Below are 18,008 nucleotides of genomic sequence, written 5' to 3'. Positions count from 1 at the left end.
AAGATCATTCTGGTCTCTGTATGGAAAAGAGAAACAGGAACACCAGTTAGCAGGCTACTACAATAATTCAGGTGAGAAATGATGAATGCTGAGACAAAAGGTAGTCATGACGACATCAGTGAGGTGGTGAGATTCTGAATATTTTGATAGTAGAGCTACCAGGATTTACTAATACGGGTAGTGAACTGTGATGGGAAGAGAGAAGTCAAGATAACGTCCAAGATTTTGGCCAGAGGAACTAGAAAGTGGCAGTTGCCACTTACAGAGGTGGGAAGGCCTGAGGGAGGGGCAGGTCGGGGGGGAGATCAGGCCATTTATCTGCTGTATGACTTTGGGTAAGTTGCTTAAACACTCTGAACCTCAGTTTCCTCATCTTTACAATGGTTATAATAATGGCAATCCTGCAGAGCGGAGGTAAGAGCTGAGTGAGATCATGAATTCACAGGATTGGCCCATATGTGGACTCAGTATATGTCCCGCCCATGGCCTGGGGATGGCCCGCGGCCAACACGTCTGCTGGGGAAGCACCCCGAAGGAGAGGAGCACTATGTCAGTAAATCTGTGCTCTAGCTCCTCTCCCCTGCTTCCTCCAGGCACAAGTGGGCCGGGCATTTTTGATATTTACGTTTTCTTTCTTCAAGGTCTTTGACAGTTTTAGAGACAGGGATGGTACTGATGGAGGCTGGTGGTGGAATGAGGATCATTGATACTCCCGAGGCTGGGAAGCTTACAAAATACTTTCATGGCCATCATCTCTTCTGACTCCAGAAAGGCAAAAAGTAGACCCATTTTAGGAAGTAGGAGGATGAGGTATTTAAAAACAAAACAAACCCAGGCTGTCTCTGTATGAGGCTATCTCATGGAGCTTCACTTAATCTTGGGGGAAAAGTGGGCAACGAGTGTCCTAAAGTGGGTCTCCCTCTTCCTGTCCTGAGTGGGAGTGCCACCCCACTGTGTCCAACTCGGCCCAGCTACCTGACGGACTGTGACCCCACTCCTCTACCCGCCGGAGACAGCCCACAAGCGCTTGCCCACGTCCTATTCTCCCTGTGTGGGTCACTCTCTGCTGGTGTGTCTAGGCCGCAGTCTTCCTGCTTCTGAGATTTGGGCAAGTGGGTCCCTCACATTGTTCCATTCTCGTTACCCCTGCCAGTTAACTCCCAGTTACTGAGTGAACAGAGGATGGGACTGGAGACCAGAGGAGTCAATGTGCCTGAGTCACACCATTAGAAAGTGCAGCCTGGGTTCTACAACCAGCAGGAAGAATTCCTGCATCTGTTCCTTCCACTTCTTCTAGCCCAGCAGCCTCCTCCCCTCAATATACCAGGTGCCAGAACACAGCTGTCTCTTCGTGGCTCCCCCCACCCAGGCAAGCTGTCCTAGGGTGGGGCTGAGCTTGGTGGGGCAGCCGGGTAGGGGCCAGTGAGGCTGTGCCCCTGCACGCAAATCCAGCCAGAGGTTCATTCTGAGCAACAGTTCTGACTGGTGAGAGCGGCTGCTGACCGGTGGGTGTGGGGGATTGGGAGGGTCGGAAGTGTCAGGTCAGGGTGGATCAAGGGGCCTCAGAGGAAAACTTAGAATTGCCTGGGGAAGAACTCCTGCTGGATTGAGAGGAGTTGGGGAATGCCAGGGAGCCTGAGGGTGTGAATGGGGTGAGGTGCGGGGTGGGGGGGGGAGATCTAGGGAACAGTAGGAGCCCCTGGAGGCTGGGAAGGGCAAACCGTAAGTCCTAGCCCCAGCTTTACTTTTGCCTTGGTGTCTTCATCTGCGCTATGGTAAGAACCCTCCTGCCCCAGCTGCCTTGCCAAGAGAAAGGGCTTCTGGAAAGCAAAAATGACCCATAAATTGAGGTGTGGGGGGGAGCATAAGGGTAGAAACTGAGGCGGAGGGGGGAAGCCTGCCCACCCCGAGTTTTTGCCCGGTGAGGATGGAGCAGGAAAGGGGCAAGCCTAGAGCCTGGATTGCCTCCACAGTCCCGGACCCAGCCATGCCCGTCCCACTGCTCCCGTTACTGCTGCGAACGCTGGCGGGCCGCCTGCTTCTGCCCGCCGCCCGCCTGGCCCGCCGGCACCTCCTGCCCCTGCTGCGCCGACTGGCCCGCCGCCTAGGCTCGCAGGATGTTCGAGACGCTTTGCTGGGCTGTGTGTTGTTCGTCCTCAGCCAGAGACGCCCGCCCGACGCTGAGGAGGCCTCCAGAGCGGCCGGCCAGGAGAGGAGGGAGAGGCTAGCTCCCCCCAAATGAGGCCGCGGTCCCTGATATTGGCTGTGTCATCGAAAGCCTTTCTTCTGGACTATGACAGTCCTGGCACCATCACTGAGCACAGCCTACCCAGTGTGCGGAAGACACGGTGGGAGACTGAACACAAGAAGGGTCTGACCAGGAACGCCTCCCCTCTCCCAACAGGAATGACTGGAAGGATGCCCAGCATCGAGCAGAAAACTGATCATTACCCCTCCTGAATTCCTCCTCCCAAGACCCCTTTTTCCTAATCACATCTGGCTCCAGGGAAGGGAGGAAGTGACTCTCCTCCCCTACCCCCAAACGGTGACATGAGGTCCAGTGAGGGACATTGCTTACCCAGGGACAACTGACAATTTACCTGAGAGGCGAGATTTTAACCCAGACGGTCTGTCTTCCAGACTCAGGATTTACCTTAAAAGAATAGGACCTTGGTTCCCTAGGGAGTCAGTCTTGCCCCAAAGCCCAGCATGCTGCAGGTGCTCAATAAACATTTGTTGATTTGAGTTCTTGGGACGCCATTTAAAGTCGTGTCACCCACGCAGCTCCTACGCTCCCACGCAGGGAGAGAGCCTAAGATGGCCAGGGGGTGGGGGTGCGGGTGGGGTGGGGGCGGGGGTGGGGAAACCACTCAAGGGTTCCTTTTGCTTCCTATCCCATTGTCCCGCAGTCCTCATCTCCTGGAGGTTGTTTCCCTTGTGTAACTTCAGTCAGTATGTCACACTGTGACCCAGCAGTCTTGGGTCCGATTTGGAGGTCTGGCTGGCCAGCTCAAGGTAAGGAGGAAAACGTCACGTCCTTGAGCCAGGTTGGAGACTCTTCTCACCTAGTGGTGTGGGAAGAGGGAGATTTGTTTGCCAAGGGACCCCTCGGGCAGCCACCCAGGGGAGCAGTGTAGAAATGCTTCCCCTGAGGGGCCCCGTGTCCCTGAAGAGATCTAGACGGGGTGCGGGTGGGGGAGTGACCAGAGGCACTCACCTCATTATTTCCGCCTCCCCAAAGAGCAGCTCCTAAGAGGTCAAATAAGAGCTGTCAGATTCATTTGCATTCAGCCTCCGGGTAATTTGCTTATGGTTCCCAAATAATAGTCCTCCCTCCCTCCAGGAGTCTTGGGCTGTGGGTTCAGAGGGGGGAAATGAGGGATGCGGGCCCCTTTCCGGACCCCCATCTGGTCCCCACACCTTCGTTCCGAAGCTCGGCCCCGGGGGAAGAAGTGAGGCCCGAGCTGTGCGCCCCCACCCCAGCCCCGCGGGGCTTTCCGCCAGACCCCGGCCTGGCCACCCCTCGGCACCATCTGCTTCCTCCTGGCGTCCTCCAAAGCCAGTGCACGTGCTCACCCCTCTCGGGAAGGCGACCTGGGGGAAGGGGCGGAGTGAAGGGAGTTCCAGCTCGTGGTCCCCTAACCCCGTTCCCCTCCGGGGTCACGGGCACCTTTTCTTCCGTCTGACCCCGGCCTCCCATGCCGCCGGCCTCCCAAAGCGCTCCTCGCTCCCGAGCGGCGCGGGGCGGGACAGGGCAGGTCGCCGAGCGCGGGCCGGGCGCCGGCGTGGCCGGTTGCAACCTCTCTCCCGCCGGCAGCGGAGACCGGTCAGACCCGGCGCGGGCTGCGAGCTCCGGCCATGGCCCCAGCCCCGAGGTGAGGAGGCCAGGACGGGGAACCAGAGGGGGATTTTCGTCCTCCTCCTCCAAATCCGGCGGGTGCTCGGGGAGCTGAGGCGGGCCGCTGGGCGGTGGGGCGGGGGCTGCGCGGTTCCCACGCGCCTCGCGGGGCCGGGCGGAGAGAGCTGGGGTGGGGGCCCTAGTGGGGCTGGGGTGGGGGGCTATACGTGGGGTCGGGCTCTGCGATTTCCGGCGGAGGGGTTGCTTTTCTCGGACTTTGAAGGTCACCCCGCCCCACTCCTCCACCCCCGCTGCGCCACCCCAACCATATCCAGATTCCCCCAAGGTCAGAGACCTGCCCAGGGTAAAGGGTAGGGGCAGAGTTCTGGGAAATTAGTCTGGGACGACCAAGCCCAGACGTAGTGAACCTCAAGTCTTGAACTCTGACCCTCATTCTCACCCTTAAGTACACACGCACTAGGAAAGTGAGGGAAGTGAGATGAGTCTGGCCCGGAGAGGGCTGGATCCTGTCTTTATTTTAAATGTGGATGTTTTGTTCATTATATCATTTTGTGCATTAACTTTGATTTTTTAAAAAATATCTCAGTAAAATATTATTTATCTTGATTTCTAAATTTTTGGGCGCCCCCATAAAATTTGCACCTCAGGCAAGTAAGTGCCTCATTGGCCTCTCCCTAGTCCCAGCCCGGCCACAGACAGGGCCATGGACACAGAGTTGGGAACAAAATGAGAGCGCACAGTCATGAGATAGGTGCTGGTGACAAACAGCCAAGCCAAGCAAACACACTTCCAGCAAACACAGATGGACACAGGCTGGGGAGAGTGGACCGGTGTGTGAGGTGGTGGGGCAGGCTTGGGGCCTAGAACACGAAGGAGGGAGTCTGGGGCAAGCGACAGTCTCAGAGTGGGAGATGGGGTGGGATCAGCCCTTTGCACCCTACTCCTATGCTAGGGACCTGAGGGAGAAAGACGTAAGACAGGGCAGAGGGTGACAGGACTGGCTGGGCCTACCCAGAAAACCTCCCGGCACAGGCTGGTGTGAGTTGAGGCCCTGAGGCTGTCCAGCAGAGGGCCCTGGCGCCCAGCAACCAACTCTGGTCAGGGAAGGGCTCCGAAGGGGCGTGGATGCTGGCTGGGGGCCCAGGCAGGGTGACCGCAAGATGGGCTTCTCTCCAGCAATAACAGTCCTGGCTGTTGCCATCTAGTGAGCAGGCCAGGCCTCAGCGGGGGTGGGGAGAGGAGCCAGCCTTTCCCCTGTCTGGCCTGGGACCCTCACCACTTCCCTCCAGTTGCTTTCCCCTTCCAGCCCACTCTGCACACAACCTCACCCACTGGCCACCAGCCTGGCCATGCCGGGCACGTCTGTCTGACCACTAAGTCCTGCCACCCCCACGGGCCCAAAGATGGGAAATGAAGGTGGGGAGAGAGACCCGGGCCAAGGAAGAGGGGAGAGGAGGGCTGGGAGAGGAAGAGCGAGAGACTGGACAAACACAGGATGGGAATGGGGGTGGGTAGACCCAGACATGAAGCGGCCGTCAAGTCGTGGGGCATTGCCTAAAAAAATACCACCCTACCCCTCTTCCTGCCCTCTGTTTGCTTAAGGCTGGGGGGTGATGGTGTGTCATGTCTCCGTGGGAAGCGCCGGAAGGCTGAGAACACCCCTTCTGGAGTAGCTTGGGGACAGTCCACTGACCCTGAGTAGAAAAACGACACCTCCCTTCAGTGCCCAGTCTGTTTCCTGGCAAGAGGGTATACCCTGCCTCATCCTTGATGGTAGTAATGCTAATTGGTTTGGTTTTTTTAAAATATATATTTATTTATTTGAGAGGGAGAAGGAGAAGCAGACTCCCCGCTGAGCAGCAAGCCCGATGTGGGACTCGGACCTCTGGATTATGACCTGAGCTGAAGGCAGGCGCTTACCGATTGAGCCACCAAGGCGCCCCCTGCTAATTGTTAATTAGTGTCCATAGCTTCTCCAGGGGCCAGGTTTCTTGGGTAGTTGGGGTGTGGGGGGTGTGGGCGTTGGATTGGACTTTGTGTCTTCAAACCTCACCAGCAGACGGATTATCCTCCAGCACTGAGGGCTGCTACAGGGGCCCTGATTCTCCCCTCCCCCCAATTTACTGGCCAACCAAAAGCAGGGGAATCATTCCCCCTCCTGTGGAGGTGCAGGAAGGGCAGACCACTCCTCAGCATGCCCACCCCCTTCCTCCTCAGCCAGTGGCGGATGTGGGACTCAGCAAGGCTTGGCATTGGCCTCTGACGACAATAGGATTCACTCAGGATGTAAGGCTGTTTGGGGCTTTTTTTTCTTACCATCTCCAACTGTTTCTCAGCTTTTCCAAAGTTCTGGATTTAGAAAGAGTGAATCTTGAGGGGCCTACAGACCTGTGCTGCCTCTACCCCATCCACTCCCCTCCCCCCAGACACGCATCCCCCTCCAAGTCCCAGTTGAGGTTGGTGTGGTGTTTGCGTGCGGGTGTGCGGGTCTGTGTGTGTTAGAGGTGGGAAAATCAGATCACTGATTATACTGACGATGCGGAGGGGTCCCTGGGCATGGGGGTTGGGGGAGCAGAGGATAAGTGCGAATGGCAGAAGGTGGCCCTGAAAAGGGAGCGGGCGCTGGAAAGGGAAAAGGTGCACTGGAGAAAGTGGCGTGGGAGGGGGTTGGGGGGAGTGATATGGAATATCTGGGAGGGGACTCCGCACCGCTCTGGGCAGAGGGTTGGCTGCAGGGACAGTAGGAGTTTCTGGACCCCCAGCGCGGAACAGACTAGGGATGATACCCCTCCAGCCCCGGGTGCTCGTTATAACGCGGCCGGGTTTGGTGTGGCACGGCCCAGAGGTCCTGTCTTAAGAAATAACGCGAGGGGTGGGCCCGGCAGCCCCGGGGGGAGGGGGCATGGGCGCGGCGGCTCGGGAAGGGGGGTAGGCTCGCATCCGGAGCTGCTGGGGGGGGGAGTAGCTGGGGCGGGGCCGCGGCGGCGCGGGCGGGGCGGGGGGGGGAAGCGTACGCGCGCCGGGTAGGGGGGAGCGGGCTGCGGACGCGGGCCGGGGCGGGCCCGGGCGGGCCCAGCGGAGGGCGGGTTTGAATGTGCTCCGGCGGGCGCGGGAAGCTGCCGAGAGGGCGCGCGGATCTCGGCGCCGTAGGACTCCTTCCTAGCAGGTGCTGCCCGGGCCGGGGTGCCGGGGGGTCGGGGAGGGGGGACCGGGAACCAACGGCGCGTAAGGCGCCTCTCCCCGCCGCCCCGAGGGCAGGGAGGCCGGGCCTGGCAGCTACGCGGCGCGCAGAGGCAACGCCGCGTGGGGCCCCCGCTTCCCCCGCGCCGAGCGTGCGGAGCCGCGCTGCACGTGGCGCGCCAGGGTCAGGGCGCGTGGAGACTCTGCGGAGATCAGGACCCGAGCGGGGCGTGGGCGGCCTGGCTCCTGGGCCTGAAACCGGCTGTCGCTGAGCTGACCTCCGCAAGGGGCGGGCGAGTAGATGGGTAATCTCGATGGATCTTGTCGGTACAGGAGAGGGGCCGCGCCGGTAACTGCGCTGGGTGGGGGGAATGGGCACGCAGGCACGCGGCTTGGAGGTGAATGAGCTGTCTGTTCCTGGCCTCCCCTTCCTGGGCGCATCCTCATTTACTCCCAGAGAGGACCCTTCCTTAACTCAGAACGCCTGGTTTCCTTCGGGGGGTGGGGTGGAGAGCAGTGGTGGGTGAGGGCTGGTCTCAGCCCTGCCCTTCACCCTTCTTGGGGCGGCCCCTTTGCCCATTCCTCTCGGTAACCTCCCACTTGTCCTTCTGCCTGTTGAGCTCTCCGTGCCAGGATGTGTGTGTTATTGGAGGGGGGAGGGGGTTGCCTTACACCTGAAGCTCTTGTCAGGCTTGAGATGACCTCAGCCCCCACCCTATTTTCCCCCTCATCTCCCAATATACGGGGCTAGCTGAGAAGCAGCCTTTATACCTACCTCCCCACCGCAGAAGAAGGCTAGAATAAGTTGCACATTGAGTTGGAATTCCAGCGCACCCCATTCACTAGCTCTGTGACCTTAGACAAGTGACTCAACCTCTCTGAACCTCAGCCTCCCCCATCTGTTCCATGGAGACAATTTAATACTAGCTTATGGGTGGTTGTGAGGGCAAGAGGAGCTACACGCAACCCCAGGGAGTAGAGAATTTGATGGTACCACAAAGGTGTGTCTAGAATCTGGGGTGCATGAGAGGTGCTGGGGGCCTGGGGGTAGGGAGGTGCTCAGTCTGTGTGGTGGTTACTTTCAGGGCTCCATCCTGGCAGGCCAGGGCATGGCTGGAGGGACACCAGGTGCTCTGAGCTGGTATCAAATCCCTGGTTGCTGCTGGGCAAAGGCAGGCAGGAACAAAATACCTGGGCTGGCCAGCTGAATGTCAGGATGTGGGCAGAGGGGAGAGGCTCCCCTGGAGTTGAATTGTGCCCAGGACTGAGGTGGGGATGGCTGAGAACAGAACGTGGGCGGGTAGCTGGGGGAGAGGGCAGAAATGAATACTTTCCCAAGCCTAAGGCAGATTTTACTAAGGAAGGGGAGATACTCTATTCTCTCCACCCCAGCTCCCATCTGGGTTGAAGCTATACCAGTTCTTTCACTGCCAGGAATCTTGCCTGTGGGGGCGGGGGGGTGGAGCACGGGTGTGCTGAGGTGTGAAGCTGGGAGATCCCCTCCCTAATACCTAATAGAAAATCTGAGTCCTGAGCCTTCTCTGCCTGCCCCCCAGGGTAGAGCCTTCTTGCCCCCATCCTTCTTGAAAACATAAAAACTGTTGTTCACCACTCTGTCCATTCCCCAGTGCCTAGAACAGTGCCTGGCTAGCATGCAGAGGTCCTCAGTCAATATTTGTTGAAAAGATGAATGGAAGAAGTCCTCTGCCTCCATCTGGAGGTGTGTGGGTGTGTTCCTCCTGTCCCCGCCCTACAGCCCCCTACAACCCACATGTGGGCTGAGGGGCTGAGGAACGCCTTTGGAGAGTCTGGAGTTCACCCAGGGAGGGGTTGAGAGGAATTATGGGGAAGGGTAGAGAAGCCCATTGAGGGCGTTGGGGGTCCCTGGCGGTATGTGTCTGCCGGTCTCAGGCTGGGACCTGGAGCACGGGCAGTCCTGTGAGTTGCCCCACCCCCTCAGCTCCCCTACCGAGACTGCTGGGTGGCTTATCTCCCAGGCCATCTACAGGAGCAGTTTTTTTTGTTTTTTTTTTTTGTGTGTGTGTGTGTAAGAGGCTTCTCAGAATGGGGCCGATCCCTCCCACAGCAAGGCCTGCAGGTGCAGGGTTCTCTCCCCATCCAGCCTCTGCCACTTTATTAATTCTGGACCCTTACCCAGGGGGAGCCCATGGACAAGGCCTGCTGCCAGAACCTGAGCTAGGACCACCTCCCAAGGATTGCCCAGGCCCCCTCTGCTCTGACCCTTCTGCTGGCAAGTCTGGGCATCCGGTGAGTGCGGGCCCAGGCCCAGGCCCAGGCCGGTGGGGAAGCCAGTCCTCACCCCAAACAGCAGACCCGGTTCCAGAGCTAGGCCCGCACGTGGGGGATGCGCCAGCACACGCCTGCCTGGCTTTCCATGCTATCCAAAGGGAAAGCTGTCTCATCTGGTGCCAGGGTGCCTCCCCTACACGAGTGGGAAGCAGGAGGGGGATACTGAGGGGGGAGGCTAGGAGCTTTAGGTCAGGCCTGTGCCCCTACTCCTCCAGTCTTCCCTTCAAGTTTGGTCTCAGAAAGGGGAAGAGGACAGGGGCCTGGGAGTGAGTCAGAGAGGAACCGAGGGGGGATGGGGTGACCCTGGTGCCAGGACAGGGGAGGGGCAAGCTTAGGGGAAGGGCTATGTCCCCACATCGTGGTGAAGCGTTTTCCTAGAAAACTGGCCAGGACTAGGAAACCCTTGGGCAGTGACTGCAAAGGAAGGTTAAAGCGCCCCCGGCACAGAGAGGCTGGGGGCTGGGGGGCCTCCAGGAGGGGGCAGGCTCTCCAAAGTCCACTCTTGCCATGAGTGCAGGGCCCCCCCCCCAGAGGGTGTGAAGGTCAGAGTTGCAGAGAGGGACCTGGGCGTGGGGTGGGGTGCGGGGAGGCATCTCTGGCTTTAGTCCTTTATCATCGCTGCAGCTGCGAATGTTTGTTGTCTGCCCTCCCTCCTCCCCTCCCGCGCCCTCTTTGCTCTGACTCCTGTTTCCCTCCTCCTGTCCCTCCTTCCCCCCATTATCGCTGCAGTCCCTGACCCCTCTCATCCTCTTCCCTTCCTTCTTTGCCAGTCCTTCCCTCCCTCTCGCTCATACTTCCTCCTCCTCCTCTCCTGCTCGCCACTCTCCTGTTTCCCAGCTTACAAACTGCTTCGGCTGCCGGATAAAAATAGCGGTGGCCAGGCTGGGAGCCAGGTAGCTCCTGAGCAGGCAGGGGGCCCGACAGCACTGGCCGCAGGGGTCAGATTGAGCAGTCCCGAGGGCCAGGGCCGGGGGGGTACCTTCTGGACTCTTCAGTTTGCCCGCTCTGTGTGCCCTCCCCACCGCCGCCTACCCCATAAGAGTCTAAAGAGGCCTATGAGGAAGCAGGGCCAAGACGTGGCCTCACGCTGCTTCTGCCCCCAGCAAGCGCCAGAAGGAGGGAGCTCTCAGCCAGGCAAACCCGACGCCGTCGTCACCATGACAACCACTCACCAGCCTCAGGACAGGTACGGGGACCTGGGCTGGGCATCCAGGGGGGCGGACATGGGTCTCCAAGGGGCTGGGTGCCATGTCCTTTGGAATTTGGGGTTTCCACTGCTGACTGGCCTTCCGGCAAAGTAGCTGTGAGTCAGGTCTGCCCGAGGGGTGGGGGCCGGGTGCGCCTTAGCTGGGGTGCCTGTTGGAAGGGCCAGGGTGGGTGGGCGGCGGCAGCCCCTCCCTGGCCTCTCAGTGTTTCCACTGTTGCTCTCCAGCCAGCTAGCAGTTTCCAGCTTCTCCTCCCATCACTCTGGGGAAATATTTGGCGGCACCCCTCGTTCCAGAACACATCTGGCAGAACTGCCCTCTTCCTCAGGCCTGGCCTTGAGCCTCTGCCTCAGATGACCCTGGCCCACCCTGGTCCTTGAGCTGACCTCGCTCTCGCTTCCCCACCCCTGGAGCCTATAAGCTCCTTTAAGTTGAACCTGCCACCACGATCATGCATATGTGTTTTGTGGGGGAAGAGGCTGTAGCTTGGTTGAAGCTCTTCAAGGAGTCTGGGTCCCAAGACAGTTGATGAAGCCATGCCTGCGGTCCCAAACTCCCTTCAGCCCAGGCCCCCAACCGCATCCCCTCGCCCCTGCGCATCCTGTCTTCCTCTTGTGCCAAAAGGCCGCCAAACTAGGCCACTTCTGGCTGTGGGACCTCTCTCTCTGTGACTGTTTCCCACCTGTAAAATCGGGGTGGGGTTTATTTGGGATGGGAGGGAATTTAAGGAGACCTAGTAACTGCAGGCCCCAGGTTGGGTCGCTCCCTGTCTCCTCCGTTCCCAGGCCGCCTGTCCTGTCAGAGCCTCACCCGTTGGTAGCAGTTCTGGGAACCCCTCTCCCATCTCCATGCACCTTGGTCTCCTCACCCAGCCCTGCTCTGACCATCTGTTCTGGGCAGCCTCGGCCAGGGGCTTCTCCCTTCATTCTGGGCCTCTGAATCAAGCCCTTAGCTGTGTTCTTCAAGGTCATGAGGATATGAGGTGCGGGGGCGGTGGGGGGCTCTGTAGTTGAATGGCTCGGGCCTCCCCACTCAGAGCACTCACCCGGGCCTTTCCTGTGTGAGGCCAGGCCCTGCGCTCTGGCCAGACCTGTTTCTTCCCTGCCTTGGACTTTGTCCCTGCCACTCAGTGAAGAAAGCCGGCGTGGGCTGTGGGTGGGTATGGCAGACATATCCGGAGACCACGCTGGAAGGGCCCAGGGCTGCCTGGGGGAGGCTGGCCCGTCGCACACAGGCCCTGAGGTGTATGGCTTGGGGGCAATGCCCCAGGCCCCGGGCCAGCCGAATGGGGCGGCACTCATTTGCTCTCTGCGGCCCACATGACGTCCAGTGGCCTGTTACCACCTGGCCTCCCCTATGTGGTGTGACCTACAAAGCTAGTTTTGTCTGGGCCGGGGAAAAAAACAGCTCCCTCACTTCCCAGCCACCCCAAGTCACCCGCCCTCCTGTCTCACTAGGTCCAGAGTGGTCTGGGAGTTTCTTGACCTCAGACTCCTCTTTGGGGAGCCACACAGTGCCTGCCCAGACGGCATAATCACTTCCAGCCTGCCCAGTGGGGGTGGAAGACACTTTCTGTTTGCTTTCTTGTTCACCCGCCCACCCCCAGCCCCTAGCAGGATTTCCAAAACCACCTCCGGATGTGTGGGTCACACTGGTTCCCAAGCCTGCAGGGTCCCCCGAGTCTTCGGGGCTGAGAATCAAGGTCCTGTTGGCCATGCCTTTCAGTCCTGTGTCCCTCCCTGGCCCTCCTCCCCCTATGGACTTGTCTGCCCTTTTCCCTATCCCAGGACGCTTTCCCTTTCCACGTAAACCCGTAGGAAGACTCAGGCACATGGACATAAACACGGATGCCTGTGTCCTGCGATGGCTGGAGAGCCCGAAGGTTGGGGAGGCAGGAGCTTTTAGGTTTGATCTGGGAAGAAGGGTGGGATGGTGGATCATTTGGCCCCTTTTTCTCTCCCATCCTCAGGTACAAAGCCGTCTGGCTTATCTTCTTCATGCTGGGTCTGGGGACGCTACTCCCATGGAATTTTTTCATGACAGCCACTAGGGTGAGACTCGGGGACCTGGGCTCCAGGGGGCATGTAGGGCCTGGCTGCCATGTCCTCGGGAGCGCTGGGAGAGAAGTCTCAAGGCTTCTGTCTTGCAACCCCCACAGTATTTCACAAACCGCCTGGACGAGTCCCAGAATATGTCCTTGGTCACTGCCGAGCTGAGCAAGGACATCCAGCCCTCAGCCACCCCCACAGTGCCCTCCCCAGAGCGGAACTTGCTCAGTGCTGTCTTCAACAATGTCATGACGTTATGTGCCATGCTGCCCCTGCTGTTCTTCACCTGCCTTAACTCTTTCCTGCATCAGAGGTGAGCGCCTGGGCCCCTGGCCTGACCCCTCGATGCCTCTCTCTCTCCCTGGGCTGAGCCCCCGGCCTCACCGCCCCGGCCTCTGGGCAGGATCCCCCAGTCTGTTCGGATCCTGGGCAGCCTGGTAGCCATCCTGTTGGTGTTCCTGATCACTGCTGTCCTGGTGAAGGTGCAGCTGGACGCCATACCCTTCTTCGTCATCACCATGGTCAAGATTGTTCTCATCAACTGTAAGTGGGGCTGGGAGGGGGCAGAGATCTTCCCATATCTCCCCACCCTTCCTTCAGACCCACAGTCAGCCAGGAACGGAGCCCCATCCTCCCCCCGGAGGAAAGAAATGGATGACGTGGGCGGTCTGGGCTCCAGAGGCCTGAGCACGCACGAACCAGGGCTGGGAGGCAGGGCAGAGAGGGCTGTGTTTGGTGTCACAACTCCACCGGGACCCGTTTTCCCACGGGCCTCCAGCCACCCGCAGCGGAAGCAAGTCCCACTCTGCTCCCTCTCCCCTGCTGATGCCCACCTCGTGCCCCCAGCGTTCGGTGCCATCCTGCAAGGCAGCCTGTTTGGTCTGGCCGGCCTCCTGCCCACCAGCTACACTGCCCCCATCATGAGTGGCCAGGGCCTGGCAGGCATCTTCGCCTCAGTGGCCATGATCTGTGCCATTGCCAGTAAGTATGGCCACCTGTCTGCCTGCCGGCCTGGTTGGTGAGGTGGGGGAGGGGAGGGGCAGGGGAGGGGCAGGGGTCGGGACAGTCTCTGATCACTCACATGCTCCACTCAGGTGGCTCAGAGCTGTCAGAAAGTGCCTTCGGCTACTTTATTATCGCCTGTGGGGTTATTGTTTTAGCCATCATCTGTTACCTGGCCCTGCCCCGACTGGTAAGCAGATGGAGAAAGCCGGATTTGGGGTGGGGGTGGGGAGTCCAGGGCTCCAGACCAGTGGTGTTCTGGGACCCAAATCTGGCGTTGGAGGGGGGAATTCTGGAGCTTCCACCTCTGAATCCACCTCCCTGGTGTCCCTCACTTGGTAGGAATTCTACCGCTACTACCAGCAGTTCAAGCTTGAAGGGCCTGGGGAGCAGGAGACCAAGTTGGACCTCATTAGTAAAGGTCAGAATAGCTTGCAGAAGCTGGGGTGGAGGGCGGCCTGCCCACCAGTGGGCAGCCTGGGTACAGAGGGCAAGAAGGAGTGTGCTGTATTGGCTGGCAGGGATAAGCCAGCAGCCAGAGGGACTGGGGCTGGGATGAGGGGGGAGCAATAGGAAACAAAGGCCGGGAGAGGTGAAATGGGGGGAAATGCTGGATGCCCTTGAACATCTGAGGGCAGTGGGAAGCAATTTCAGATTCTTGTAATAGAACCTGAGGCTCCTGGGAGAGGTCAGGACCCCTGGGACTTGTGATGTGGGACTTACAGGTCTGGGAGGTCTGGGCTCGGTGTTAGGGTGTGGTTGTGTCCTGGGGAAGGGGTCTCCAACCCCAACTAACCCCAGCCCTTTGGGGGAATGTTTCTGTCATCTCTTACTGTTCTATCTTCCCTACAACGTGATGCTCCCACAACCTGTCACCCCCACCCCACCCCAGGAGAGGAGACAGGAGCAAACAAAGAGGAGTCCAGAGTTCCAGCCCCCAGCTCTCAGCCCACCAACAAAGGCCCCTCAATCCGAGCCATCCTCAGAAATGTATGTGGGACATGGGTGTTCTGCCCTCTGCCCCTTACCCTCTTTTTCTCTTACTTTTGCCCCTCCCAACCCATGCGCTATCAATCCACTCCCTTTCCTACCCGAGACTGGCCACTCCCCTGGATTCTGTGTGTGTGTGTGGGGGGCAGATTCTGGGCTTTTTGTTGCACAGCCACCTTGAAGACGCGGGCCTGGGTCCGTTTCCTCCAGATCTTAGTCCCGGCTCTCTCTGTCTGCTTCATCTTCACGGTCACCATTGGGGTGTTTCCTGCCGTGACTGCTGAGGTCCAGTCCAGCATCGCGGGCACCAGTGCCTGGGGTGAGGACACCGTGGGTTCCCAGGATGGGGGCACACCGGGGCTAGAGCAGGTTTGGGAGTGGGGGGCAGGGGGAGCCTGGGCTTCCGTCTCCCCAGCTAAACTCTCCTGGCCCATTTGCCCTTCCCTGACCTGGAAGCATCTTCTCCATTTTACAGCTGGGGAAACTGAGCCCCCGTGAGGGTTAGGGTTGCTGAATCTGTCTCTCTGGACCTAATGACCACCCCTGACTCTACTCTTCTTTTTCCAGGAGACTACTTCATTCCTGTGTCTTGTTTCTTGACTTTCAATGTCTTTGACTGGCTGGGCCGGAGCCTCACAGCTGTATTTACATGGGTAAGTGGAAGAAGGAGGCGCCCAGCCCCTGCGCGAGGGAGGGCAGAGTTCAGCCTGAGACCCAGAAAGGGAACCAGGAAAGTATGGTGATAATGGGACCATGCTTTTTTTTAAAAAAAAAAAACAAGACATAATCTATGTGTACTAAGTCGTACAGATCTTAAGCGTACAGCTTAATGACCACACGCACGCACGCGCACACGCACGCACACGCGCACGCACGCACGCACGCACGCACGCGCCGCTGTATAATCACCAGCCAGGTCAAGATACAGAACGTTTCCAGCTCTCGAGATGGCTCAGCCATGCTCCCTCACAATCCGTATGCCCGAAGGGTAACCAGATCCAATTCAGATCCTGAGGGGCCCCAAGCGGAGCGCTGGGGGCCAGCCCAGGCTGAGCACCACCTGTCCCTCCGTAGCCCGGGAAGGACAGCCACTGGCTGCCAAGCCTGGTGCTGGCCCGGATGTTGTTTGTGCCCCTGCTGTTGCTATGTAACGTCCAGCCCCGCCGCCACCTGGCCGTGGTCTTTGAGCACGACGCCTGGTTCATCATCTTCATGGCTGCCTTCGCCTTCTCCAACGGCTACCTCGCCAGTCTCTGCATGTGCTTCGGGCCCAAGTGAGTGGGGCCCCTGGTGGCATTAGGCAGGGTCTAGAGCTCCAGTGGCGGACAGCCCGTGGAGGGGGAGAGGGCAACAGGAGACTCCCTGATCCTGGAGGGGCATGTAGGTGAAGGGGTCGTGGTGGAGGGTGGGGCACCCAGGGTACCCAGGTGGAGATGCGGGAAGGTGGGAGACAGCCCCCTTACGCATTCCCCCAAGAGGCAAAAGCCAGATTGGAGGTGGGAAAGTAGGATGGGCCTGGGGAGCAGCAGAATTCTGTGCTCAGGCAAGTCTCGCCATCACAGATGCTCTGTGGGGGGAGAGCTGGGGGGGGCTGGGGTAGGGGCCATTCTAAGGAAGCCTTGCCCTCCCGCCTTTAGGAAAGTGAAGCCGGCTGAGGCAGAGACAGCTGGAGCCATCATGGCCTTCTTTCTGTCTCTGGGCCTGGCACTGGGGGCTGTCTTCTCCTTCCTGTGCCGGTCTATTGTGTGACCGTGATGGATAGAAGGACTGCACTGACCACCTGCTCCTGCGCCCTCTCTTCTCCTTCAGGGATGGGCAGGGGTGGTCTGGAGGTTTTCTCTTTTCGCCAGCTTCTGCTTTCTCACAGCCTGTTCTGGGCCTGGGTGTCCAGGCCCTGAGGAGGGAGCGTCTGCGGATGGACAGTGGGGACATTGTGAGCCTGAGGGTCAGAATCCAGGGAGGGCATGCCGGCTGTGCATCTGCTCAAGTCCCCTGCAGCCACCGTCCCCCCGCACTTGGCTCTGACTGATCGCTGCTTGAGCAGGGCAGCAGGGGCTGCTAGGCTCAGAGAGAGAGGGTGTGTGGGTCTATGTGTGTGTGTGTGTCTCTGTTCAGCATATTATACCAGCAGTGGCTTGGGGCCGGGACTGTCTGTCTAAGGTCCCGTATATTAATATTTCCATATTCTCCCCATGTGCCTCCTCCCCCCACATTTCCATGTCCCTCCCCTGTTCCCCCTGCCTTGTTCCTACCAATCATGCACCTTGTACAGTTGCCATTTAACTGCTTTTTTTATATTCAACAGAAACCAGGTGCCTTCAGAGGCTCTCTGATGAAATAAATTTTTTTTTTTTTCTCCACGGCTCCCTGTGTCCTCCAGCCGCAGCTCCTAGAGAGGGCAGCAGGATGGCAGCCTGTATCTGGGGGATGAGCATGACCCAGCTGAACCCTGGCCAGTACCGTGCCCGTGTCCAGTGGTGGGGGGGTGGCGGTTAGTCCTCTTAGCCTCAGTGGGGCTGCAGTGCCCCCTGCCGGGGCCACAGAGGAGGGACAGGCCTGGAGCCAAGCCTGCTGGCTGAGACTGAAAAAGGCCATTTTTTTCTTTGCTGCTCAATTCCTTCTTTCACAGGACTGGGGGTAGGGACAGTGCTCCGTCTTTCTTTTGTCTTCACTACCACCCTCACCTGTCCTCACCCCTCAGCCCCAGGAATAAACCTGCGACCATGGTCCGCTCCTCCCCGCCACGAACATCCCCTCCCCTGCACTCCCACACCTCCAGGCAAGAAGAGGCTGCAGCCCCACCATGTCCCCTACCTGGCACTCTGCCCTGACACCTGGGGAACACGGGGCCTCTGTGTCCTTGCATGGAAATGGGGCCCCCTCCCCTTTTCTTCTCCCAACTCTCTTAGGGAGGGGTCTGTGGGACTGTAAGAGTGGCTCCGTGGAGGGAGCCGTATCACTGGATCCCCTTCATAGAAATGACTCTTCCTGACTGGAAGTGGGAGTTCTGGCCACTGGGGCGGGGCGGGGACAAACGGGGACACACGCACACGCACACATGCTCACACAAAGGCTCACTAATCCCTGACTTGCAGATAGCTACAAATTGGCACCTCTGTCAGGGCTTTTGTTTATCAGTTTAATTTAATTGAAGGCTTCAGGCTTCATTAAGGGCTCTCAGCACATTTTTAAGGCTGTTTGATGAGCTCCGAAGTTCTCAGGGGGTAGTTAAGCATATCATTATATGGAGAACTGGAGTCCCTGGACTCCAGGGGTACACGTCAAACCAAGGTTTATATCCGAGGTTGGTGGAAAATAAGGTACTCCTTTCCTATCAGATTCAAAAGCAGGGTTCCCTGAGTATGCCTCAGCCTTTGCAGTGCCCTCTGGCCCTGAGGCTGAAATAAACCTGTG

The 18,008-nt window shown here is 58.9% G+C and overlaps 2 protein-coding genes across 4 annotated transcripts; both read left to right on the top strand.

The window, feature by feature from the left end:
• The first annotated feature begins 1,987 nt into the window (after positions 1-1,987).
• Positions 1,988-2,242, top strand: MYMX (myomixer, myoblast fusion factor). Its single transcript, XM_032409744.1, has one exon. It carries the CDS (start codon positions 1,988-1,990, stop codon positions 2,240-2,242), a length of 255 nt encoding a protein of 84 aa, XP_032265635.1.
• Positions 2,243-3,818: 1,576 nt separating this feature from the next.
• On the top strand, positions 3,819-17,034 carry SLC29A1 (solute carrier family 29 member 1 (Augustine blood group)). 3 transcript variants are annotated; one of them, XM_032409743.1, is made up of 14 exons: positions 3,819-3,875; positions 9,198-9,307; positions 10,453-10,535; positions 12,524-12,605; positions 12,713-12,915; positions 13,006-13,145; positions 13,449-13,583; positions 13,697-13,794; positions 13,947-14,025; positions 14,497-14,594; positions 14,805-14,913; positions 15,162-15,247; positions 15,669-15,868; positions 16,232-17,034. In XM_032409743.1, exons 3-14 carry the CDS (start codon positions 10,507-10,509, stop codon positions 16,341-16,343), a joined length of 1,371 nt encoding a protein of 456 aa, XP_032265634.1. In that variant the 5' UTR covers positions 3,819-3,875; positions 9,198-9,307; positions 10,453-10,506; the 3' UTR covers positions 16,344-17,034. The 3 variants fall into 3 exon arrangements, with proteins under 3 accessions (XP_032265634.1, XP_032265633.1, XP_032265632.1); XM_032409742.1 differs by lacking the exon at positions 3,819-3,875 and adding an exon at positions 6,887-7,025; XM_032409741.1 differs by lacking the exon at positions 3,819-3,875 and adding an exon at positions 7,178-7,344.
• The last annotated feature ends 974 nt before the right edge of the window (positions 17,035-18,008 follow it).

Source organism: Phoca vitulina, unplaced genomic scaffold (assembly GCF_004348235.1).
Source record: "Phoca vitulina isolate PV1807 unplaced genomic scaffold, GSC_HSeal_1.0 scaffold11, whole genome shotgun sequence".
In the NCBI taxonomy this organism is placed as follows: domain Eukaryota; kingdom Metazoa; phylum Chordata; class Mammalia; order Carnivora; family Phocidae; genus Phoca; species Phoca vitulina.
This window is presented reverse-complemented; position numbering and strand designations above follow the sequence as displayed.